At 44.6% G+C, this 26,884-nt stretch overlaps 1 protein-coding gene across 2 annotated transcripts in view; it reads left to right on the top strand.

Moving 5' to 3' along the window:
- Positions 1 to 1,201: 1,201 nt before the first annotated feature.
- LOC311133652 (potassium voltage-gated channel subfamily KQT member 2-like) overlaps positions 1,202 to 26,884 on the top strand; it is a gene marked incomplete at both ends in the record, with an annotated part of 64,196 nt that continues 38,513 nt past the window's right edge. For both annotated transcript variants that reach the window (XM_084167183.1, XM_084167182.1), the window contains 3 exons: positions 1,202 to 1,506; positions 25,922 to 26,012; positions 26,412 to 26,538. In XM_084167183.1, coding sequence (XP_084023309.1) covers positions 1,202 to 1,506; positions 25,922 to 26,012; positions 26,412 to 26,538 — 523 coding nt within the window. The remainder of the gene's footprint in view (positions 1,507 to 25,921; positions 26,013 to 26,411; positions 26,539 to 26,884) is intronic.

The raw sequence follows: 26,884 nt of genomic DNA, 5'->3' as shown, positions 1-26,884 counted from the left end.
AATGGCCATTTCAGTCTCCGGACTTGAACCCCATGGAAAACATGTGGTTTCAATTGAAGAGGGCAGTCCATAAGCACAGACAAAGGATATCAAGGATCTGGAAAGATTCTGTATGGAGGAATGGTCGAAGATCCCTCCCAATGTGTTTCTCTAATCTCATAAAACATTTGAGAAAAAGGCTCAGTGCCATTATCCTCGCAAGGTGAGGTATTGAAAGGTATTGAAACGGCTGTGACCTGATCCTAGATCAGCACTGCTCTGAGACGCTTTACAGTATGGATATGGGGCTAGGACTGTAATTTAAGCACTACAATATAAAAGTTGCATTTGCTTATACCGTTAGTTTGGAGCTTTGTGCAAATTAGACAAAAGATGTTCTTGTGATGAGAGGTTTTATCCTTGATTATAAACAGGGTGGTTCAATCTCTTAATGCTGATTGGCTGAAAGCCATGGTATATCAGACAGTATACCACGGGTATGTAAAAAAAAATACTATTTACTGGTCAAATTACATTGGTAACCCAGTTTATAGTAGCAATAAGGCACCTCGGCGGTTTGTGGTATATGGCCAATATACCAAGGCTAAGGGCTGTATCCCACCTCGTGTCTTGCAGAACAGCCCTCAGCCATGGTATATTGGCCATTTACCACACCACCTCGGGCCTTATTGCTTCAATATAGCCTATTTATTCTGTAATATATTTATTTTTTGATGGTGAGGTAAACGTGGAGGAAATCATATGTGCACATTGAAAGGCCTCTAAAGATGTACAAAATTACCCCATCAAAATGATCTCTGCAAGTGGCAAATGATCAATAGGTTCTCCACAATCAGTGTTCATTTTTTGTTTGTAGCCTATGGCCACACTGCAAATCAAACAACGGAGTGCCAGTGTTCACACTGTTTATATATTGTGTTGTTTTCCCCAATTTTATACCCTAATAATAATTGACGACATTTTCCTTTTTTCTGTTGTCAGGTGGCCGGAAAACGCTAAAGTAGGAGAATTGTGTTCATTGCAGATTCTTCTCTGCATTTCAATTGGCTTCTCAGAAGCAGGGTAGCCTCAGCCACGCGCACATACAGGGGCGAGCGCTCTACGGATCATAGCCTACACGCCCAGCACTGCAATGCTGCTACCTGGTAAAGGGCGGAAAAAATCTCCAGCTCCAAGCTCCCCATGACAGTATTTCGCCAGAATGGTCAAGAAATCCTGCACAGGCGGGGTTTACCCTGGTCCAGCTGCGGAGAAAAAGCTCAAAGTCGGCTTTGTCGGGCTAGAAGCTGGAGCTAGTACGGACTTAAACAGAGATGGGGCGCTGCTCATAGCAGGTGCAGACGCCGAGGCAACAAAGCGAGGCAGCATCCTTAGCAAACAGAGGTCCAGCCTCTCTGGCAAACCGAAGCCTCCAAAGAGAAATGCCTTTTACAGAAGAGTGCAGAATTTTCTTTATAATGTTTTGGAGAGACCAAGAGGATGGGCATTTATATACCACGCATACGTGTAAGTTTTTGTTTTAGGCTATTTGTTTAAATGGGTGAAAAGCAAGCCTCCAACACAAAGTCTCGGGAGGCGTGAAAGCGTCTGAATCATAGTTCATTGTTTTTTCTTTATATATAGGCAGGGAAGACATGTCAAGACGACTGATTCATTCAGAAGTGTATAGGGACGGTGGTGGGGTGTGCATCAGTCAGCATTCATTTATAGCTTTGGCGCGCACAGAAATCATTTTGATATCATCATACTTCTTTTATTAATTTGCCATGTATGTAGCCTACGCCATACCCATACTTTATATGGGATGTTGTATAGGCTACATTGTCATTAGATTATGCGATAACAATCTACTCTGGACTACTTGGCATCGTGAGGTTTCCGCAGACTTTATAAATTGTATATATTTCAATAGATCATTCCTAAGAACTGCTTCATATCAGGTCAAAGAAATACCTCGACGTTTCATATTGAAATCTGTTATTCCTTTAGGTTTTGCCAATCATCTAGGGTTAGCCTACATTAAATTATAGTGTGGTTGACAACTGTTAAAAAATGATGCAAAAGTGTGTCAGCGAATGCTACATCAACACGAGTTTCTTCTTTCCAAGTGAAGATTCGTTTATGTTGTTGACATAGATGTTCAATGTAAAAGACAATCAATAGGCTACCTAGGTGATCCATGCGATAATGCTTTTAGGAACGTGTACTATGCATTTTTACATCAACACATAGGCCACTGATGTGTTGGTGTGAATTCCTTAATTTACACACGTCTCATGTTGAATTTAAAACGCTTTACAGTCGCGCAAGGATTTCCCCTTTAACCATAGTTATTAGGCTACTTCAGTCGATTTAATGTGATTCCGACTGAGCTAATTGAGCGTACTGCTGCAATCCTTTCAGGGCTTTTTTCAATTCAGCACCAAAAGCAGCTGGACAGCTCCGATAGGTGCTGCATTTATCTCGAACACTACTGCATTTGTTCTGAGAGGCAAACATACAATGTAGCTAGCCTACATTAGGCCAATGGTACCATACGAACCAAATGATTGCATCATGATGTAATTTTTGTATTCGTTCTGGCTGTTTTCATTTGTTTTTCAATGGAGTATGGATATTATTTGTACCAGAGGAGATTTATGAACATTGAGCATTGAAGGATGGCAGAGCAGCGAATCCTCTCAGACCTAGATTGTATTCATGTTCGTTCGTCTAATATATAATTTATACACTCTGTCTCTCCTTCTCCCCATCACTTACAGTATGTCATGTTTTCTCTATAAATATCGTTGTGGGCTCAGTCAGAAACATGAGATTCACATCCACAGGCAGTTTCTATCTCTCTTTCACATAGACCAACACGGTATGCTAGTATCAAGTACTTGTATCCAATAATGCAGTTTCTCTCTAGCTTTCTTCTTCACATAGAGGAACACAGTAAACTTTCATCAAGAAAAATGTGCACTTTATCTCTTTCTCCTCCTCATAGACAAACACAGTAATAGGCTTATCAACATATTATTTTCTGCAAATGGACTGCTATCTTGGGCCTAGTAAATGAATGGACTGTACTTCCAACACATCAGAATCATTCAGAGTATGCATAAACCATTGATTAGAGATAAATGAAAAGTCTTGTCACTGTTATGAGCGTTTTCACGCTGGCGGAGTTGGCGAACAGGCACCCTGTGGCGAACAGGCTAGTGGGTTCAGATACATTAGCATTTTCGACCCAGTGGCGAGAAGTGTCTGGAATTTTGAACCAGGGCTGACCTGCCTAGGGGTGAAATGGTCATTATGGAAGTGTTTATTAAACAGACAAGCTCATGACGAGACACTTCAAACAACAGGCCTTTATCTAGCATTAAACTGCTATCTATTCCAATAACATTTATAACTGTGAATGTACAATTGTCGAAACGTAGCTGTTTTTTTGTTTCCTTGAACTCTGTGTTGCAACTTGCACTCATGTGCTACACAGACCATACGCCTGTTTCTCTGACCTACCCCTTTGCATTGCCCAAACAAACACCTATGCACTGTGTGTGGGTGGGTGCGTGCATATTGGGTGCTTGCTGTGACCAACCCAATGTCGAGGTGTGGTTTAGTTTACAGTGCTGGCCGGGAAATCCCTATGGTCCCAAGGGGCCTGGAAGTCTGTCCTGGGCTGGGCTAGGCTGTTCTAGGCTGGGCTAGGCTGTTCTAGGCTGTTCTAGGCTGTTCTAGGCTGTGCTAGGCTGTTCTAGGCTGTGCTAGGCTGTTCTAGGCTAGGCTGTGCTAGGCTGTTCTAGGCCGTGCTAGGCTGTTCTAGGCTGTACTATGCTGGGCTAGGCTGTGCTAGGCTGTGCTAGGCTGTACTAGGCTGTGCTAGGCTGTACTAGGCTGTGCTAGGCTGTTATAGGCTGTGCTAGGCTGTATTAGGCTGTTCTAGGCTGTGCTAGGCTGTTCTAGGCTGTGCTAGGCCGCACTCTACTGATTAACCAGAGTCATTAGGGAGGAAGATAGTGACCTCACCTGAGTAGGCCTTATAAAACCCAGGCACTGCCTGCCAGTGTGACTATTACATCTGACTGCCTGGTACACTAACACCCACCTGGGTGATAACAACGGGACAAATGGATTCCTCCTTCAACGTGACAATAGTGGCGTTGCAGTGATAAAGAGAGAGGAAGAAGAGAGAGGATTGTCTGGCAGCATGTTGGAAGATGGTCAAGGGAATGGAAGGTTTCACTGCAGTCTCAGTATGCCAGACTATTGTGTCAAGCATACATCAGATTGTATTGAGAGGGAGAATGGTATACACAATAAAAGCTTTGAGTGATATAAAGATCTGTGCCCAGACACTCATGTCGAAAACAAAAACAAATCTTTGGAACCTGGAGGTAGCATTGAGAAGACTTAATCGCAACTTTAGTGGCGTGTAGAGAGGATGACAACATCATCCATCTGGCTAAAGACTGTGGGCCAAGTGCCTGCCTAATGAGGCTGAAAAACAGTGACTCCCATTGGCTAAGGTGCTATCAGACCCAGTCATCCACCTGGCCTGGTGTGCCTGATGAACGCAACCTCCAGGCACTCTCACTGCTAACAAGGGAGCAGTGGTGGAAAAAGTACCTAATTGTCATACTTGAGTAAAAGTCAAGATACCTTAATAGAAAATTACTCAAGTAAAAGTGAAAGTCACCCAGTAAAATACTACTAGAGTAAAAGTCTAAAAGTATTTGGTTTTAAATATACTTAAGTATCAAAAGTAAATGTAGTTGCTAAAATATACTTAAGTATCAAAATTCCTTATATTAAGCAAACCAGACAGCACCATTTTATTTTATTTCCTTTAATGTACCAGGGGCACGCTCCAACATTCAGACATCCTTTACATTTAGCCAGGGGCACGCTCCAACACTCAGACATCCTTTACATTTAGCCAGGGGCACACTCCAACACTCAGACATAGTTTACAGATAGCCAGGGGCACGCTCCAACACTCAGACATCCTTTATATTTAGCCAGGGGCCACGCTCCAACACTCAGACATACTTTACAGATAGCCAGGGGCACGCTCCAACACTCAGACATCCTTTATATTTAGCCAGGGGCACGCTCCAACACTCAGACATCCTTTACATTTAGCCAGGGGCACGCTCCAACATCAGACATCCTTTACATTTAGCCAGGGGCCACGCTCCAACACTCAGACATACTTTACAGATAGCCAGGGGCCACGCTCCAACACTCAGACATAATTTACATTTAGCCAGGGGCCACGCTCCAACACTCAGACATAATTTACATTTAGCCAGGGGGCACGCTCCAACACTCAGACATAGTTTACAGATAGCCAGGGGCCACGCTCCAACACTCAGACATAATTTACATTTAGCCAGGGGCCACGCTCCAACACTCAGACATAATTTACATTTAGCCAGGGGGCACGCTCCAACACTCAGACATAGTTTACAGATAGCCAGGGGCCACGCTCCAACACTCAGACATACTTTACATTTAGCCAGGGGGCACGCTCCAACACTCAGACATAGTTTACAGATAGCCAGGGGCCACGCTCCAACACTCAGACATAGTTTACAGATAGCCAGGGGCACTCTCCAACACTCAGACATAATTTACATTTAGCCAGGGGCCACGCTCCAACACTCAGACATAATTTACATTTAGCCAGGGGCCACGCTCCAACGCTCAGACATAATTAAAATTTAGCCTGGGGCACGCTCCAACACTCAGACATAGTTTACAGATAGCCAGGGGCACGCTCCAACACTCAGACATAATTTACATTTAGCCAGGGGCCACGCTCCAACACTCAGACATAATTTACATTTAGCCAGGGGCACGCTCCAACACTCAGACATCCTTTACATTTAGCCAGGGGCCACGCTCCAATACTCAGACATCCTTTACATTTAGCCAGGGGCCACGCTCCAACACTCAGACATACTTTACATTTAGCCAGGGGGCACGCTCCAACACTCAGACATAGTTTACAGATAGCCAGGGGCCACGCTCCAACACTCAGACATAGTTTACATTTAGCCAGGGGCCACGCTCCAACACTCAGATATCATTTACATTTAGCCAGGGGGCACGCTCCAACACTCAGACATAGTTTACAGATAGCCAGTGGCACGCTCCAATACTCAGACATAATTTACATTTAGCCAGGGGCCACGCTCCAACACTCAGACATCATTTACAGATAGCCAGGGGCCACGCTACAACACTCAGACATCATTTACATTTAGCCAGGGGCCACGCTCCAACACTCAGACATAGTTTACAGATAGCCAGGGGCACGCTCCAATACTCAGACATCCTTTACATTTAGCCAGGGGCCACGCTCCAACACTCAGACATCATTTACATTTAGCCAAGGGGCACACTCCAACACTCAGACATAATTTACAAACAAAGCATGTGTGTTTAGTGAGTCTGCCAGATCAGAGGCAGTAGGGATGACCAGGGATGTTCTCTTGATAAGTGCATGAATTGGACCATTTTTCTGTCCTGCTAAGCCTTCAAAATGTAACGAGTACTTTTGGGTGTCAGGGAACATTTAGTAAAAAGTACATTATTTTCTTTAGGAATGTAGTGAAGTAGAAGTAGAAGTAGTCAAAATATAAATAGTAAAGTACACATACCCAAAAGAAAGTACTTAGGTAGTACTTTAAAGTATTTTTACTTATGTACATTACACCACTGCAAGGGAGATGCATTATGTTACAAATGGTAGTGTGGTAATCTAGTTCCCAGACACTTCTGCCCAATGCTTTGCCCAATAGCCTGTGGACGAGGTTTGTAGTGTGGTAACACTTTACTGAAAGCCAACCGGTTTAATGTATTTCAGACTTGTCATTAACATGAATGACCCTTTTATAATGTCTTATATTCATCTGATAATGATCCTGACTATATATCGGCCATTTTGAGTCAGTTGAAAATGTCCTACATAGAGAGAAACAACATATTACAAGCCTTATTATAAGACATTATAATGGCTCATACAGGCTTATAACAAGTTATAAAGGATTATAGCTGAAAGGCTTTAAGTAAGTCCTACTGGTTCTTTTACAGTATGTTTATATGCTATAGTTGTTTGTGTTTATACAGAGTCCGTCTATGTATGAAGCTGTACATCTATGGGTGTGCACCTGTACTGACATACATGTGTCTGTGTGCCTGGCACTGCATACAGTGCCTTTGGAAAGTATTCAGACCCCTTCACTTTTTCCACATTTTGTTAGGTTACAGCCTTATTCTAAAATTGATTACATTGTTTTTTTCCCTCATCAATCTACACACAATACCCCATAATGATGAAACAAAAACAGTTTTTTGCTAATTTATATATTTTTTAAAATAATGGAAATATTACATTTACACAAGTGTTCAGACCCTTTACTCAGTACTTTGTTGAAGCACCTTTGGCAGCGATTACAGCCTAAAGTCTTCTTGGGGGTGACACTACAAGCTTGGCACAGCTGTATTTGGGGAGTTTCTCCCATTCTTCTCTGCAGATCCTCTCAAACTCTGTCAGGTTGGATGGGGAGCGTTGCTGCACAGCTATTTTCAGGTCTCTCCAAAGATGTTCGATCGGGTTCAAGTCTGGGCTCTGGCTGGGCCACTCAAGGACATTCAGAGACTTGTCCCGAAGCCACTCCTGCGTTGTATAGCTGTGTGCTTAGGGTCGTTGTCCTGTTGGAAGGTGAACCTTCGCCCCCCCAGTCTGAGGTCCTGAGCACTCTGGAGCAGGTTTTAATCAAGGATCTCTGTACTTTGCTCCGTTCATCTTTGCCTTGATCCTGACTAGTCTCCCAGTCCCTGCCACTGAAAAACATCCCCACAGCATATGATGCTGCCACCACCATGCTTCACTGTAGGGGTGGTGCCAGGTTTCCTCCAGACGTGACGATTGGCATTCAGACCAAAGAGTTCAATCTTGGTTTCATCAGACCAGAGAATCTTGTTTCACATGGTCTTTGTCTTTAGGTGCCTTTTGGCAAACTCCAAGCAGGCTGTCATGTGCCTTTTACTGAGGAGTGGCTTCCGTCTGGCCACTCTACCATAAAGGCCTGATTCGTGGAGTGATGCAGATATAGTTGTCCTTCTGGAAGGTTCTCCCATCTCCACAGAGGAACTCTAGAGCTCTATCAGAGTGACCATTGGGTTCTTGGTTACCTCCCTGTCAAAAGGCCCTTCACCCCCGATTGCTCAGTTTGGCCGGGCAGCCAGCTCTAGGAAGAGTCTTGGTGGTTCCAAACTTCTTCCATTTAAGAATAATGGAGGCTACTGTGTTCTTGGGGACCTTCAATGCTGCAGACATTTTTTGGTACCCTTCCCCAGATCTGTGCCTCGACACAATCCTGTCTCTGAGCTCTACGGACAATTCCTTCGAACTCATGGCTTGGTTTTTGCTCTGACATCCACTGTCAACTGTGGGACCTTATATAGACAGGTGTGTGCCTTTCCAAATCCTGTCCATTCAATTGAATTTACCACAGGTGTACTCCAATCAAGTTGTAGAAACATCTCAAGGATGATCAATGGAAACAGGATGCACCTGAGCTTAATTTCGATCTCATTGCAAAGAGTCTAAGGTATTTTTTATTTTTATTTTATTTTTGCAAAAAGTTATCAAAATCTGTTTTTGCTTTGTCATTATGGGTTATTGTGTGTAGATTGCTGAGGATTTATTTATTTTTAATCCATTTTAGAATAAGGCAGTAACGTAACAAAATGTGGAAAAAGTCAAGGGGTCTGAATACTTTCCGAAGGCAATGTAGGTGCTTTCGGCGGCTTGGGCTGTGCAATTTGGTGGAGGTTTATGGCTGTGTGGAACCAGGACACGCTGCCTGGCTCGAATGACATCGTCATGTCCGCTCCTCAGAGCCGCCTGTCACACCTCACAGATAGGCCATCAATTGTGCCATTGAGGAACCTACCCTGTGTTGTGTGTTGAACGCACAGCTAACGAGGTGAGACGCTAGACGAGGCGAGACTGTGATGGAGAAAAGGTTGGCCGCGTCGTTTCCTCCCTGCTTCTGAGTAGTTTCACCCATTACTGTTCGTTTCATAAGACCATTCAGGGAGTTCAGAATCTCTAATGGTGGAATGAGCCTATGCTAACTTGGTGAGTTTTGTGGTACACTGGTTGGGAATGTGGTAGTTAGATGTTATGGTAACCCCTATTGCATTTACATGGAGTGTTCAAATTGAAGGCAAGTCTTAAAATTGACAGACAATTATTGAGTACGCCAATATGTGTTATTAGTTGAAAATAGACCTACGCTACCTCTCCCAGTGTCAAGCCATCATCTTATATTCACAAAGCGTCTCAGAGTTGAAGTGCTGATCTAGGGTCAGGTCCCCCTCTTATTCATTATGATTTAAAAAGGCATAACAAATCCTACTCTGAGACACTTTATGATTACAGGCCTCGATTTCTACCCTTATCCGGCCTTTCTTGTCCAAGATGCCGCTGGATCCTTAAAGGTCTTCTGCGGTTGTATTCTAGGCCAGATTGTGCTAAGATAGGCTGTGTAATTACAAACTAATACTACATTATGCATTCAGGCAAAACTTGTGGTTGTCTCAGCTCGGTGTAAAACATACTAAAAACAACCCTGAGAAGTGATGATAGTGCTCAATCGTCGTGATTTGTTTTCCTCAGAGAATACGTCTGGCCTTGCAACTCATTCTTTAGACCAGTGGTTCCTAACCTTTTTTGAACCGTGGTACAATTTAATGGGATAAAAAATTCTGTGACACAACTAAACTTTTCCTTATAATGTATTTAGTCGTAATGACCTCCATCTCATCTGATCCATATTGCAACTATTTTCATAGTTCCTTACTGATGACGGTTAATTTGTGTGTACCCCTTTAAGAGTGTCCGGCAAATCACTGATAGAAAGAAAATGTATAGCTCTGGTGAAATAGGTCTTAGGGGGTACTGTGGTAAGCTGAGAGCCATTTTTTACATTGAGCATCACTCGATCAAGGGAAATATATATTGAACAAAATTATAAATGCAACATGCAACAATTTCAAAGATTTTGCTGAGTTACAGTTCATATAAGGAAATCAGTCAATTGAAATAAATGTTTTAGGCCCTAATCTATGGATTTCACATGACTGGGCATAAGCCCACCCAATGGGGAGCCCGGCCCAGCCAATCTGAATCAGTTTTCCCCTCAAAAGGGCCTAATTACAGACATAAATACTCCTCAGTTTCATCAGCTGTCCGGATGGCTGGTCTCAGACAATCCCGCAGGTGAAGAAGCCGGATGTGCAGGTCCTGGGCTGGCATGGTTACACGTGGTCTGCGGTTGTGAGGCCGGTTGGACGTACTGCCAAATTCTCTAAAATGACGTTGGAGGCGGCTTATGGTAGAGAAATTAACATTAAATTATCTGGCAACAGCTCAGGTGTACATTCCTGCAATCAGCATACCAATTGCATGCACCCTCAAAACTTGAGACATCTGTGACATTGTGTTGTGTGACAAAACGGCACATTTTAGAGTGGCCTTTTATTGTCCCCCAGCACAAGGTACACCTGTGTAATGATCATGCTGTTTAATCCGTTTATTGATATGCCACACCTGTCAGATGGATGGATTATCTTGGCAAAGGAGAAATGCTCACTAACAGGGATGTAAACACATTTCTGCACAAAATTGGAGAGAAATAAGCTTTTTGTGCGTATGGAAAATGTCTGGGATCTTTTATTTCAGCTCATGACCAACACTTTACAGGTAGCATTTATATTTTTTTCAGTATAGTATTCTTTGTTTCAGGATGTTGTGTATCCCTGGAAATAATCAGAATTCATGTAAACATTTGTTTTAGGAACATAGCTTGTCCAAAAAAAAGTGTTCTCTTGGCACAACTTATGGGGTAAGTTGAGCCGTGGGACAAATTGAGCCCCCTACACATTTCTGTACTGAATGAAATATTACCACTACCTTTTTAAAACCATGACTATCTTTATTTCCTTAACACAATTCAACACGATCAAAATCACTTTTTTTTGTCTTTTAATAATTTTAATCATCTTTTAATACATGCTTAACAACTAACAAACACTATTGTACTTTTTTAAAACCTTTTAACAAGGCCCTGTTGTTACCTCATATCCCAGTGATAATGCCTTGCATTACGCCTGGGAAGAAAACATTTACATTTTCACAATTTATAAGGTTCATGAAATCAATAATTAGCTAAAATCAGATAACATTCATATACTGGCCATCTCTGAAACTCACTGTCAGGAGGTGATGTGTACGCGGCGAGTGAAGTCAGACGCAGGACACAGAGAATCAGGTTGACTACTTTACTGAATGTTACGCACAAAACAAACGTCTCCAACACTGGAGGGAAAAACACCATATGCGTAATCTGGAGAAGTAGCTAGGCCGAACATCAACTAGACATACAACAATAACACACAAAACCCAAACGTGAAACAAGGGAAATTATAGGCTAAACAATCAAAACTAATAGGCAACAGGTGTACTAATCTAGACAAAACAAGACAAACACCGAAAAAATCGATCGGCAGTAGCTAGTACTCCGGGGACGACGAACGCCGAAGCCTGCCCGAGCAAGGAGGAGGAGCAGCCTCAGCAGAATCCGTGACAGTACCCCCCCCTTGACGCGCGGCCCCAGCCGTGCGCTGACCCCGGCCTCGGGGACGGCCAGGAGGACGCGGAGCAGGGCGAGTGGGATGACTCCGGTGGAACTCCGTCAAGAGGGAGGGATCTAAGATGTCCCTCCTAGGCACCCAGCACCGTTCCTCCGGACCGTACCCCTCCCACTCCACGAGATACTGCAGACCCCCCATCCGACGTCTCGAATCCATGATGGACCGGACTGAGTACGCCGGAGCCCCCTCGATGTCTAGTGGGGGCAGAGGAGCCTCTCGTATCTCATTCTCCTGGAGTGGACCAGCTACCACCGGCCTGAGGAGAGACACATGGAACGAGGGGTTAATGCGATAATCATTGGGCAGTTGTAACCTGTAACATACCTCGTTCAATCTCCTCAGGACTTTAAATGGCCCCACAAACCGCCGACCCAGCTTCCGGCAGGGCAGGCGAAGGGGCAGGTTTCGAGTCGAGAGCCAGACTCGATCTCCAGGTGCATACACTGGACCCTCACTGCGGTGGCGATCGGCGCTCGCCTTATGCCTACGGATAGCCCGCTGCAGATGGACATGCGCAGCGTTCCATGTTTCCTCCGAGCGCCGAAACCATTCATCCACCGCAGGAGCCTCGATCTGGCTCTGATGCCAGGGTGCCAGAACCGGCTGATACCCCAACACACACTGAAAAGGAGTCAGATTAGTGGAGGAGTGGCGAAGTGAGTTCTGGGCAATCTCTGCCCAGGGGATATACCCCGACCACTCCTCCTGCCGGTCCTGGCAATAGGACCTCAGAAACCTACCCACATCCTGGTTTACTCTCTCCACCTGCCCATTACTCTCAGGGTGGAAACCCGAGGTAAGGCTAACCGAGACCCCCAAGCGTTCCATAAACGCCCTCCAGACTCTAGAGGTGAACTGGGGACCCCGATCAGACACTATATCCTCAGGTACCCCGTAGTGCCGGAAGACGTGTGTAAACAGGGCCTCAGCAGTTTGTAGGGCAGTAGGGAGACCCGGCATTGGAATGAGACGGCAGGCCTTAGAAAACCGATCCACAACGACCAAAATTGTGGTATTCCCCTGGGAGGGGGGAAGGTCCGTGACAAAGTCCACCGATAGGTGAGACCACGGCCGTTGTGGAACTGGTAGGGGTTGTAATTTCCCCCTGGGCAGGTGTCTAGGTGCCTTACACTGAGCGCACACCGAGCAGGAGGAGACATAAACCCTCACGTCCTTTGCCAATGTTGGCCACCAGTACTTCTCACTAAGGCAGTGCACTGTCCGGCCAATACCAGGATGACCAGAAGAGGGTGACGTGTGAGCCCAATAAATCAGTCGATCACGGATCTCGAGCGGCACGTACCTCCGCCCCTCCGGACACTCTGGAGGAGTAGGGTCGGTACGTAACGCCCGCTCGATCTCCGCATCGACCTCCCACACCACCGGTGCCACCAGACAAGACTCCGGAAGTATGGGAGTGGGCTCAATGGACCTCTCCTCTGTGTCATATCGCCGGGACAGGGCGTCTGCCTTAACGTTCTGTGACCCTGGTATATACGTGAGCTTAAAGACAAACCGGGCCAGAAACATGGCCCACCTAGCCTGACGAGGGTTCAGTCTCCTAGCTGCCCGGATGTACTCCAGGTTACGATGGTCAGTCAGAATGAATGAGAAAAGGGTGTTGAGCCCCCTCAAGCCAATGCCTCCACACCTTTAGGGCTTGAACCACAGCTAGCAGCTCCCTGTCCCCCACGTCACAATTACGTTCCGCCGGGCTGAGCTTCTTAGAGTAAAAGGCACAGGGACGGAGTTTAGGAGGCGTGCCCGAGTGTTGAGACAGTACAGCCCCTATACCCGCCTCTGATGCGTCCACCTCCACTTGGAACGCCAAAGAGGGGTCCGGATGTGCCAGCACCGGAACCGAGGTGAACAGGTCCTTCAGATGTCTAAAACGCCCTGTCCGCCTCAGCCGACCACTGCAAACGCACTGGCCCCCTTTTAGCAGGGAGGTGATGGGAGCTGCTACCTGTCCAAAACCCCGGATAAACCTCCGGTAGTAATTGGCAAAACCCAAAAACCGCTGCACCTCCTTAACCGTGGTGGGAGTCTGCCAATTACGCACGGCTGAAACGCGGTCAATCTCCATCTCCACCCCTGACGCGGACAACCGATGTCCCAGGAAGGAGATGGACTCCTGGAAAAACAGCCATTTCTCCGCCTTCACATACAAGTCATGCTCTAACAGCCTACCCAACACCTGACGCACCAGGGCACATGCTCGGCTCGTGTAGCAGAGTATATTAGAATGTCGTCAATATACACCACTACACCCTGCCCATGCAAATCCCAGAAAATCTCGTCCACAAATGATTGGAAGACTGAAGGAGCATTCATTAACCCGTATGGCATGACGAGATACTCATAGTGACCCGAGGTGGTACTAAATGCTGTTTTCCATTCATCTCCTTCCCTAATGCGCACCAGGTTGTAAGCGCTCCTGAGATCCAATTTTGTGAAGAATCGCGCTCCGTGTAATGACTCCGTCATACTCGCAATCAGAGGGAGAGGATAACTGTATTTAATAGTAATCTGATTGAGACTACGGTAATCAATACACGGGCGCAAACCTCCATCCTTCTTCTTCACAAAAAAGAAACTTGAGGACGCAGGAGAAGTGGAGGGCCGTATGTATCCCTGTCCCAGAGATTCGGCGATGTATGTCTCCATAGCCGCTGTCTCCTCTTGAGACAGAGGATACACATGACTACACGGAAGTGCAGCGCCTGCCTGGAGGTCTATCGCACAATCCCCCTGTCTATGAGGTGGTAATTGAGTCGCCCTCTTCTTACTGAAGACGAGGGCCAAATCATTATACTCAGGAGGAATGTGCAGTGCGGGCACTTGATTCGGACTTTCCACCATTGTCGCCCCTACGGAAACACCTATACACCGCCCGACACACTGATCAGAACACTCCCTGAGAGCCCTCTGTTGCCACGAAATGTTGGGGTCATGAGATATTAACCAAGGAAGCCCCAACACCACGGGAAACGTAGGAGAGTCGATCAGATACAACTGTATAATTTCCTCATGATCCCCCTGCGTCTTCATCTTAAGTGGCGCCGTGACCTCCCTAATCAATCCTGACCCCAAAGGACGGCTGTCTAGGGCATGGATGATCGAAAACCGCCCTGAAGCGGCGGGAGAACTCCGCATAACTGACGGTGGCGGCGTCTATTCCCCTCCATTCGGCATTGGCCCACTCCAATGCCTTGCCGGACAGACAGGAGATGAGGGCGGAAATGCTCTCGTATCCCGAGGGCGCCGGGTGAATGGTTGCCAGGTAGAGTTCTACTTGAAGCAGGAAACCCTGACACCCGGCTGCGGTGCCATCATAAGCCCTTTCGGGAGCGAGAGCCGAATCCCACTGGACTCCGGAGATGGAACGATGGGTCTGGCCGATGGTGGTGGTATTGTAGGAGGAGGTGTGGGCAAACCTCCTCTTTCCCATCGGCTCAAAGTGTCCATTACATCCTGCATGGCGGTGCCCAGTCTTCGGATCATGGCGTCTTGGCTGCTGACGCGCTCCTCCAATGACTCCGTCGGTACCACTGATCCTGCTGACTCCATGGTGGTGTGTTATTCTGTCAGGAGGTGATGTGTACGCGGCGAGTGAAGTCAGACGCAGGACACAGAGAATCAGGTTGACTACTTTACTGAATGTTACGCACAAAACAAACGTCTCCAACACTGGAGGGAAAAACACCATATGCGTAATCTGGAGAAGTAGCTAGGCCGAACATCAACTAGACATACAACAATAACACACAAAACCCAAACGTGAAACAAGGGAAATTATAGGCTAAACAATCAAAACTAATAGGCAACAGGTGTACTAATCTAGACAAAACAAGACAAACACCGAAAACATCGATCGGCAGTAGCTAGTACTCCGGGGACGACGAACGCCGAAGCCTGCCCGAGCAAGGAGGAGGAGCAGCCTCGGCAGAATCCGTGAAACTCACTTAGATAATTACTTTGATGATACAGCAGTAGCAATACAGGGATATAACATCTACAGAAGAGACAGGAATGCCTATGGGGTAGGTGTTGTTGCTGTATATGTTCAGAGCCATATTCCTGTAAAGCACAGAGAGGATCTCACATTGAATGTTGTTGAAGTGTTGCGGTTGAAAGTTCATCTAAAGCCTCTTCATTTGGGGTGCTGTTGTAGTCCACCAATGGCTAACAGTCAGTATTTGAATAATATGTGTACAATGCTTGATAATGTGTGTGATGTTAACAGAGAGATCTATTTTCTGGGTGACCTGAACATTGTCTGGTTAGCAACTAGCTGTCCTCTCAAGAGGAAGCTTCTAACTGTGACTAATGCCTGTAATATGACCCAGGTTATGACAACCAACTAGAGTGCATACCAATAGTGTTGGATCTGTGACATCCACTTGTATTGATCATATCTTCACTAATGCTGTAGAGCTTTGCTCCAAAGCAATATCAGTTCCCATTGGCTGTAGTGACCATAACATTGTGGCAATAACAAGGAAAGCCAAAGTGCCAAAGGTTGGGCCTAAAGTAATTTATAAGAGATCACACAAAAACATTCTCAGGATTGTTTTCTTGAAGATGTAAAAAATTTATGTTGGTCTGATGTGTATGAGGAAAGTGAATCCAGATGCAGCACTGGAAGTATTTGTACAATTATTCATGCCAACTTTTGACCAGCATGCACCTGTTAAGGAACTAACTGTGGGAACCGTTAGAGCCCCCTGGATTGATGATGAATTTGATGAATTGAAAAATGGTTTGGTTCAAAGAAATGATGTGAAAAAAGAAGAAACCTGCACACTGCTCTTGCTACTATCACTGCTCTTTATTAAGCTTTATGTATCGGCCTCAAGGCCTTCGTCAGAGCTTTTTGAGTGTGCAGGATTCTTCTTCTTTCTCATCTTATTTCAACTGTTACAATACACCTGCAACAAAGATAGCTCAGATGTGCGAGTGCCTTTTGAATTTTGAATCAAAGAAATGATGCAAAACAATTGGCAAACAAGTCAGGCTGCTCAGCTGATTGGTTGACATAAAGAAATGTTGTGACTAAACTTAACAAAAATAAAAATAAAATATATTACCAAACAAAGATAAGTAACGCAATGGAAAAAGCAGCTTAAATGATATCATGGGCAGAAAACCCAATTCATCTCCGTCGTTCATTGAAGTTGATGGGTCATTATAACACTACATTTCGATATTGCCAATCATTACAATCACTAGTAAAGTGGAAAAACGTAGAAGTGAAATGACATTGAACAAAGAACCATCCTATTAAGCACCCTTTGCTGGCTCTAACAGCCGCCCAATCAGTTTGCTGCCTGTTCTTAGTAAACTGATGGACAGGATTGTGTTTGTCCAAATACAATGCTATTTTTCAGAGAACAAGTTAACTACTGACTTTCAGCATGCATATAGAGAAGGGCACTCAACTTGTACTGCACTGACTCAGATGACTGATGATTGGTTAAAAGAAATGAATAATAAGATGATAGTTGGAGCTGTATTGTTAGATTTCAGTGCAGCCTTTGATGTTATTGATCATAAATTGTTATTGAAAAAAAAGTCACTTGCTATGGCTTTACATCACCTGCCATCACATGGTTGGAGAGTTATTTATCCAATAGAACCCAGAGAGTGTTCTTCAATGGAAGCTTCTCTAACATCAGATATGTACAGTGCGGTGTCCCTCAGGGCAGTTGCCTTGGGCTGTTACACTTCTTTATTTTTACAAATGATTTGCCACTGGTCTTACACAAATCTAGAATGACTGTGTATGCAGATTATTCCACACTCTACATGTCAGCACCCAAAGCCAGTGAGCTCACTCAAATTCTAAATAAGGAGTTACAGTCAGTCTCAGAATGGGTGCTTTATAATAAACTGGCCTTAAATACATCTAAAACTAAAAGCATTGTATTTGGCTCAAAACATTCTCTAGGACCTACACCTCAACTGGAGTTCTACATAAAGGGTGTGACCACTGAGCAAGTTGAGGAAGCTAAACTCCCAAGGTATAACATTTCTATGTTTTTGACACAACAACCAACTGTACTAGTTGTTCAGGCTCTGGTCTGGTACCATCTTGATTACTGTCTGGTAATATGGTCAAGTGCAGCAAAGAAAGACCTAGCAAAGCTGCAGCTGGCTCAAAACAGAGCAGCACGCCTTGCCCTTAACTGCACATACAGAACTAACATCAACAACATGCATGCCAGTCTTTCCTGGTTAAGGGTTGACGAGAGATTAACTGCTTCTCTTCTAGTTTTTATGAGAAATATTACTTTGACGAAAATTCCAGATTGTCTGCATAATCAAATAACATTCAGCTCAGACACCCATACATACCCCACAAGACATGCCACCAGGGGTCTCTTCACATTCCCCAAGTCCAAAACGAATTCACAGCAATGCACAGCAACGCACTGCTTCTTGACACACTGATCGCTTAACCCGGAAGCCAGTCGCACCAATGTGTTGGAGGAAACACTGTATAACTGGCGACCAAAGTTAGCGTGCTTGCGCCTGGCCCGCCACAAGGAGTCGCTAGAATGCGATGGGACAAGGACATCCCGGCCGGCCAAACCCTCCCGTAACCCGGACAATTGTGCACCGCACTCATGGGTCTCCCGGTCGCGATCGAACCCGGGTCTGTAGTGACTTGTCATGTTTTGTGTTTTTTGTGTACCCCAGGAAGAGTAGCTGCAGCTTCTACAAAAGCTAATTTGGATCCAAATAAACAGATAATAAAAACATTTAAAGACTTACCCCATGGCCAGTGGCTCAACTTGCCCCAAGGCAAACATTTTGATTATATTAGCCCACACAGCGACAATGATGCACTTTCATGCTAGGTTTAGGCTTATATTGAAGCTTATAGAGACCCCAACTGATGTATAGAACAATCTTACAATTAGCTACTTAGGTTTAGATACAAGCATCATGAAACTTCTAACACAATAAATTAATTTGACCTAACTTGCTTACCATTTCTTCCATGTAGTTTCTTCCTTCACACTCCATTAAATTATAATCTCTTCCTAAATATTTGGTCAAATTATTAATTTGTGTATGGTTTCCTAGAAACAAGAGTGGCTAAACTTACCCCTTTGGCTCAACCTACCCCACTCTCCCCTACTTTTGAATGGAAAGATCTAGAGACCGTTTTCTGCATTGTAAAGGTCCAACCACAGACACAAAGCCATTTCCCGTTTGTTTCTATGGGAGATGCTGTGGTACTGCTGAACCTCATCAGACTTGCCTGTGATAATGGTTCTCACAGGCAAAGTAAAATTATACACATTACTTTGCTTGTGATGCGCGCCCCTCAAATTATACACATTACTTTGCTTGTGATACGCGCCCCTCAAATTATACACATTACTTTGCTTGTGATGCGCGCCCCTCAAATTATACACATTACTTTGCTTGTGATGCGCGCCCCTCAAATTATACACATTACTTTGCTTGTGATGCGCGCCCCTCAAATGATACAAATGTAACAACAGCTCCAGCGCACCGGACTTGAAACAACGGTCCAGATGTAACCATGTGTGCCATTCAATGTATTATCTGATTGCTATTCTTTCTGGTGGCACTGATGTTCCCAAGTCAGAATCCCACGTTCATTCCACAGGTCCCATTTATAAGCGAGTGTTCCAAAAAATTATCAAGATTAGGAAAAGTTTTGTGGCACACCTTAGAGTTCCTCAAGGCACACCGGTTGAAATCCACTGCATTAGACGTGACCAGTTAGCCACTTGGAAGGAGAGAGGTGTGCTCAAGTGTTTGACGAGTGGGTCAAAACAGACGCCATTACGGAGTTGACAGTTATTACGGAGGTGACAGCCTTTGTCTGAAAGTGCTTGACAAGCACAATTTTTAAGTGTGTGTGTACATCTGAGTATTTCTACCAGTGTCTGCTTGGGTTTGCATAATTGTGTCTGTGTCTACGTTGCAATGTGCTAACACACAGTACGTGGAGACAAACAGACCCAATGTTGCATTTTGCTGCAGCAGCTGACAGGTGTCAGCCTGCCTCCTGTACATTACATCAAAGGTTAGTTCAAAGGTTAGAGACGGCTCCGTCAAAACCAGAAAACCTCCAGAAATGTCACCGTGCACGGCACACACACACACGTCAGCATCGACCCAACAGCTAACGCACTCCATGGCCAGCTACATCTGAGGTATTTGTGGATACGTGCCCAAGATTACTGCAGCATGCTCAGAATATCAAACAGCCTGCTTCCCTTACCTTCAGAACGAGCCACATCTTTAAGCCATCCATCCATCAAAGACTCCTGAACAGCTAATCATGGCTACCCAGACTATTTGCACTGCCCCCCACCCCATATTTTTACGCTGCTGCTACTCTGTTAATTATTTATGCATAGTCACTTTTACTCTACCCACATGTACATATTACTTCAACTACCTCAACTAGCCGGTGCCCCCGCACATTGACTCTGCACCGGTACCCCCCTGTATATATAGCCTCCCTACTGTTATTTTATTTTACTTCTGCTCTTTTTTTCTCAACACTTTTTTGTTGTTTTATTCTACTTTTTTATTTTAAAAAAATGCACTGTTGGTTAAGGGCTGTAAGTAAGCATTTCACTGTAATGTCTGCACCTGTTGTATTCGGCACATGTGGCCAATACAATTTGATTTGATTTGATTTGAAATCCCACTGCTTCCAGATGAAGGGGGGTGTGAAAGCTTAAGGACTATTATAATTAGGAAATAATTAGTATTTGCAAGAGTTTTGAATATGGGCATGTTTATCACAGAGAGGAATTAAGGAAAAAAAGCATTGTTAAAACAATACATTTGATCTCATGGATGGTCAGTCCTTGCATCCAAAGCGCTGTATGAATTTGAGTGGTTAGATTTCTCCAGCCCCCTCCCTCAGCTGTTTACCAAAACAGCGGCAGGGTTACCGCTTTGTTGTTTGAACGGCAGATTGCCCATTTTAAGAAGGCTATATGCTTAGGAAATGAAACGGATACACCAGGGATTTAAATAATAATAATAGGTCATTTAGCAGACGCTCTTATCCAGAGCAAATAGGGTTAAGTGCCTTGCACATCGACAGATTTTTCACCTAGTCGGCTCGGGGATTAGAACCAGCGACCTTTCGGTTACTGGCACAATGCTCTTAACCACTAAGCTAACTGCCGCTCAGATATTATTCAAACTTTTCCCCCCTATTATTTGATTTAAGTAAATTATTAATTTCATGGCTGTTATTTTTTGCATAACCATTTGGGTTTCGTGAAACAGCTGTTTCTAACAGCGTGTTCCGTTTTCATGGAGATATTTTCTGAACTCTTGCTGTTTTGTTTTAACCTCCATTGTCTTAGTCATATGGGCATATGGGCCCTGGTCAAAAGTGGTGCACTATATAGGGTGAGTAGTGCACTATATAGGGAATAGGGTGCCATTTGGGACTTGGCCATACTGTTTTCCCTTTACAGGCAGATGCCTGGAAGTCTATATTTGTTGTTGATATGAACATAATATGATCTGAGGGTCAAGTCATCTGTTGAAGGGCTGAATATTGACCACAGTCTTGTCATGAGCTGTAATAGATGCCTCTCTGTCATCAGAGGTGGCCGTGTTAAGGAGAGAGCACACTCGCCACACCACACACACACACACACACACACACACACACACACACACACACACTCTCACACACACACACACACACACACACACACACACACCTGAAATACACAGCACCTCAACAAGGTCATAGTTTAGGGACTGCCAGACAGCATCAACCCATGTCACAACTTACATACTGTATAGCACAGGTGGCTGGTGGCGCCATAATTGGGGAGGACAGGCTGGTTCACATTAATGGCTGGAACAGAATGAATGGAGTGGTATCAAACCCATCAAACACCTGGTTTCCATGTGTTTGATATAATTCCATTCACACCATTCCAGACATTGTTATGAGCTGTCCTCCCCTCACCAGCCTCCCGTGCCGTATACCAAATCCATCTTGATACTACGACACGTTCCAAAACAACCCTATCGTACAAGTAGCCTTCGATTCAAAGTACAGAATGGTTTTTAATTGTCATGCTTCATGAATCCTCCCCATGTTCGTCATTGACCATCAGATTACACGGTTCACTACCACATTCTCCATTTGCACCTTCAGGCTAACACTACACCAATCTCACAGGCCGAAACCTGACCGATCGATCATTCCAGCGAGCAACACTCTCTGAGTTCAAAGCGGGCCTCCATTTTAAACTGGGCCGTGTTCGGCATATACAAAAAACACTTTGGACAGAAACGTTGGTGGCGGTGGCACCAATTAGCTCGGACTCCTCAAATCCAATCGGAGGCTTCAGCGAATTCACTGTGCTCAGATGGGAGCGCTGACCTTCAACCTCATATTCCCTGCTGGAGAGCGCTTTTCCGTGAACTCATTTGCATGGCGGGATGTACAGGATATGCTGAGGGGAATGTAGCTTAATGTTATCACTGTGCTTCAGCGCAACTAAATGACCTGGAGTTGAGATCACATTAAAATAATGTAGTAGCTGCACTAGATTGCTGCTTCACCTGATCACCTGCTGAACTCCAGACAGTGTCACAGGGAGAAATGAAAAACAAACATGCCTATACACACATATTTGTGCACAGACAGACACACACATACACACTTGTGCACACACACACACACACACACACACACACACACATCAACGTGAGACATTATTGTAGGGCTACACGCTGAGGGTGTGATGGGTTTTCTGCTGTCTGTTGTTTTATTTGTGTGTTGAGTTGAAATATTGGTTTTGGTCCGCCGCCCCCGTGCTGCTAGCTGGAGGACTGAAACTGGAGCACTGTGGGGGCTTGGGTGGAGTACAGTCATTTTCTCTTTGTATTCCCTCTCTCTTTATCGCTTTCATTTTCTCCTTCTCTCTCTCTTTCTCCCCTCACCTATCTCTCTCTCTCTCTCTCTCTCTCTCTCTCGCGATCTCCCCCCCCCCCCCCCCCCCGCCACATCCTCCTCGGGGCTGGCAGAGATGTTGTAGTGCAGGTCTGAGACAGGCCAGACTTGTCCTCTGGCTCTCTGTACTCTCTGTGCTGCTACTGCTGCTGCTGAGTGGGCTGTATTTCTTCCAGCCTGGATGGCAGCATCTGTCTGAGCCCGAGGCGAGATGGCGAGATGGCTTACTGTAGCCCCGCCCCACTGACACTGAGGAAGAAGAGCAGCCTTCTATTGCAGAAACGGCCCCAGGAATGGGTTTATCAATGACCAGAGCCTGGTGATATCTGAGAGAGAGAGAGGCCATTCTCTACAACCCTGACTAATACCTTAAGAGGGAGATAAGTGATACAAAAGGAAAAGGAAGCCGTCAACCCTGCTGATCATCTTCTACAGAGGAGCAGGCCCAGACATGAAACGGAGCATGGTTTGGTTTCCATCCTGGATGGTGCTTCAGGCTGTATTGCTATTCTGGACCTTGTCCTGAAGTGTGCACTCGTACACTCTCCCTCATGGATTTAAAAAAGGATGGACTGGTGTGAGGAATATGGTGGAAACTCCCTTCAGCCATGCTTGCACCAATCTAATGCTTTTTAAATGCATGAAGGGGAGTGAACAAGTGTACACTTCTGGAGAAGGGTAGAGAATCGGAAAGCAGCCACAGTCAATCTTTTTCAGGGGTCATGAAATGGTCTTGCTGGACAAGAGAAAATTAGAAAATGATCTGTTTATAATTGACCCAGGTTTATTCGCCAAAAGCAATGTCGCTTATCCTGACTAAAAACCAGCCATTTTGAGTCAGTTAAAAGGTTGGTATATAGAAACATAACATATAATAATAGCTATTACAAGCCATTGTAAAGGTTCATACATGCTTATAAAAGGTTGAAAGGACTATAGCCTAGGTTTTAAGTAGTATTACAAACTTTTTGTTTTTTGATACGGCACTGTTCATCCAATGATTCATCAGTTTATATCTTCAAATGGCTGTAAGCACACTGACGTGGGATCTTTCATCTACATACCAGACAACTGTTTCCACGTAGTCGAGGGAACCGTAGGGAGTCTGCAGCGACTCTGTACTAGAGCACTGGTTGTACTGTCTGACTACGTCCCAAATGGCACCCTATGCCCTACATAGTGCACTACCTTTGACCAAGGCCCATAGGGTGAGCAATGCACTTTGTAAGGGTTGGTGTGAGGTGTGACCCAGGTGCGGTGCAGGATAGACAGTAGGCAAAGATGGTGAAACAAGGATATTTACTGGTGGTCCCAAAGCCAGGACACAAAATAACGGACTTATCACGAAAAATAAAGGAGGAGCAAATTGGTCTCCAAAAAAACAGGCTGACAGCAAAAATACAAAATACTAACTATGACTGAAAACAACAATGAAACAGGGAGAACACTTCTCAAGTATCTGTACTTCCGTCTCATGATCAGACACTGATTCGTACTAAATTGACATCAAGAAACTAACAGAGAAAACTGAGCAAGGGAACACAGGGAAGTGAGGGCATAAATACACAGGTGAACAGATAGACACAGGTGACACCAATAGGATGATGATTAGTCCCGACTGTGAGTGAGGAGGTGCCTAAGGTTGTCGGCGGATGACACCTAGTGGGTCGCTCCGGAACTGCGACCCCCTCCTGTAATAGCACTTTAAAGGGAATAGGGTGCCATTTGTTACTCAGCCTCTGTCATGGTGATGAGCCGATATCCATTTTCCCTTGTTGGAAATGTTATGCATCACACATCGATGTGCCACGGGAAGCATTGTCAGTCATAATAGACAGCAGATGTCTCACTCAGTTGTCCTTGAAACGATACAACATTTTAACGTATACAGTAATGGAGTCATTTAGCAGATGCTCTCTTCCATGGCCACTTACAATCAGAGCATTGACTGATACCTGTAAGAGGATAAAACAACCGCATATCACGATCATTGCGACTGCAGTGCCAATGCAGTCAAGGAAAGGACGAGTGTTTTGAATCCATTTTGGTTTAATAAGCATGTGGTATATTCAAAGTGATAAAATATTTTATGTTTAGACTATCACTTTAAATAAGCCACTAGACTGTCAGACATTGACTGCTAAATCAAAGCATGAGACATTCTTAGACGAGAAACAGCAAAGTGCTCTAATATTGAGATGAGTCCACATCCCATACCATCTGTTCACAGTTTCACGTTACATTAGTTTCTGCATATCTTTGTCATTAATTTGGGATTTACTTGGATCTACACAACAGATGGTCTGAGCACGGAGTCGTCTTGACATTTTACCAATTTTGAGGTTTGAAAAAGTCTGACAAACGTTGATTTTGTGAACTATCACCTAAAGTATAATTTTTTATTTTATTTAACCTTTATTTAACCAGGAAGTCCCATTGAGGTCAGAAGACCTATTTTCTTAAGGGAGACACCACGATGCTGTGGTGTAGTACTCTGGAAATAGCAATACTGTATTCAATACTATTTTTCTCACTTTATTTCCTTCGCCTTTTCCTGTTTTATCTCACTTCCTGTTCTCTAATTTCTTCTTCTCCCCCTCGCCCCAACTCCGAACTTCGCACCTCTGTCTACTACAACATCTCTGTCTACTATAACATCTCTGTATATTATAACATATCTGTCTACTATAACATCTCTGCCTACTTTAACATCTCTGTCTACTATAACATCTCTGTCTACTATAACATCTCTGTCTACTATAACATCTCTGTGTACAATAACATCTCTGTCTACTATAAACTCGAGCCCAATACGCACCATTTAAACCTGTGTAACCAAAGACTGAAAAATCTGACAGATCTGTCAATATATTGCCTTTTCCCCTTCTCCCCAGCTCTGATACAGTATATTGGACTGAAACCCTCTTGGGTTCCTAAGCAGCTACAGTCAGACGAATTACCTGCATTGCCTGCAAAAGCTCACGTCTCTTTATGGCTTGGGAGGGAAACAGTCAGTGGAGCTCAGCAATTCCAGGTTAATCAATTGAATTTGTGAAGGAGCCACTGAAAACCCAGCAGACCTCTGTGTGTGAAATTGGAATTACTTGCAGAGTGATTGACTTCCCTGCGGTATATAGGGGTACTTATAGTGATTATCGCTGGATAAAGAAGGCTATTTATAATTGGACATGTTTTCTCTTATCTTGTTATCCACAGTTTTGTGCTGGTCTTCTCCTGTCTAGTCCTCTCTGTGTTTTCCACCATTAAGGAGTATGAGAAGAGTTCCGAAGATGCCTTGTATATACTGGTAGGTACTTGGGTTCACACTTACATGAAACTTATCAGTGACACGCCATTTTCACATATGTAGACACTGGTTTGGTGCTGGGAGATAATGAATATGAGGTTGAAAAGTGGCGGAGTTACCCTTTAAGTATGGAGAGACACGGCATGTGTTAGCTGTTCATAATAAAACCTATTCATACTGTAAGAAAGTAGTTGCTAATTGCCTCTCTCAATTCTGACTATATACACATAATATAATATAAAAATAATTTTCTTCTCATTTCCTTAGTTTTGGGGTACTAAACTTTCACAATTTAACCATAATATCTTTGCAAAACATTACGATAATATCAGCATTATGTGCGTTATCAATGCCTCTGGCAACGCTTTAATGTAACAGGAAGCCTTTGTCCCTAAACAGGAAATAGTCACCATCGTGGTGTTCGGCGTGGAGTACACAGTGAGGATATGGGCCGCCGGATGCTGCTGCAGATACAGAGGATGGAGGGGCCGTCTGAAATTCGCCCGCAAGCCCTTCTGTGTGATTGGTGAGTTCGACCGCGACTGCCCCTGTGGTCTTTTCTGTGTCACTGCCTGCCTGGTCTCTGTCATCAGTGAGATAAAACTGTCCGGCAGCAATCACTTAAGTGATCTGCATTTGGTCATTCGTTCCATGGACTGCTTGATCATTCATTGCATACAGATTGTATCTTCTGCTCAATTTAGGCCAAATATAACCATACTACTTCCTTCCCCTCCGCCCCAAAGCAGATTTGTGGTGATTGTTGGAATTGAAAGAAATCAAACACATGGAAACCATGTTTGATACCATTTCCACTAATTCCGCTCCAGCCATTACCACGAGCCCGTCCTCCCCAATTAAGGTGCCACCAG

This window comes from Coregonus lavaretus (assembly GCF_964263955.1).
Source record: "Coregonus lavaretus genome assembly, chromosome: 8".
Taxonomy (NCBI): domain Eukaryota; kingdom Metazoa; phylum Chordata; class Actinopteri; order Salmoniformes; family Salmonidae; genus Coregonus; species Coregonus lavaretus.
Note: the sequence above shows the minus strand (reverse complement) of the source record. Positions and strands in the feature narration are given on the sequence as shown.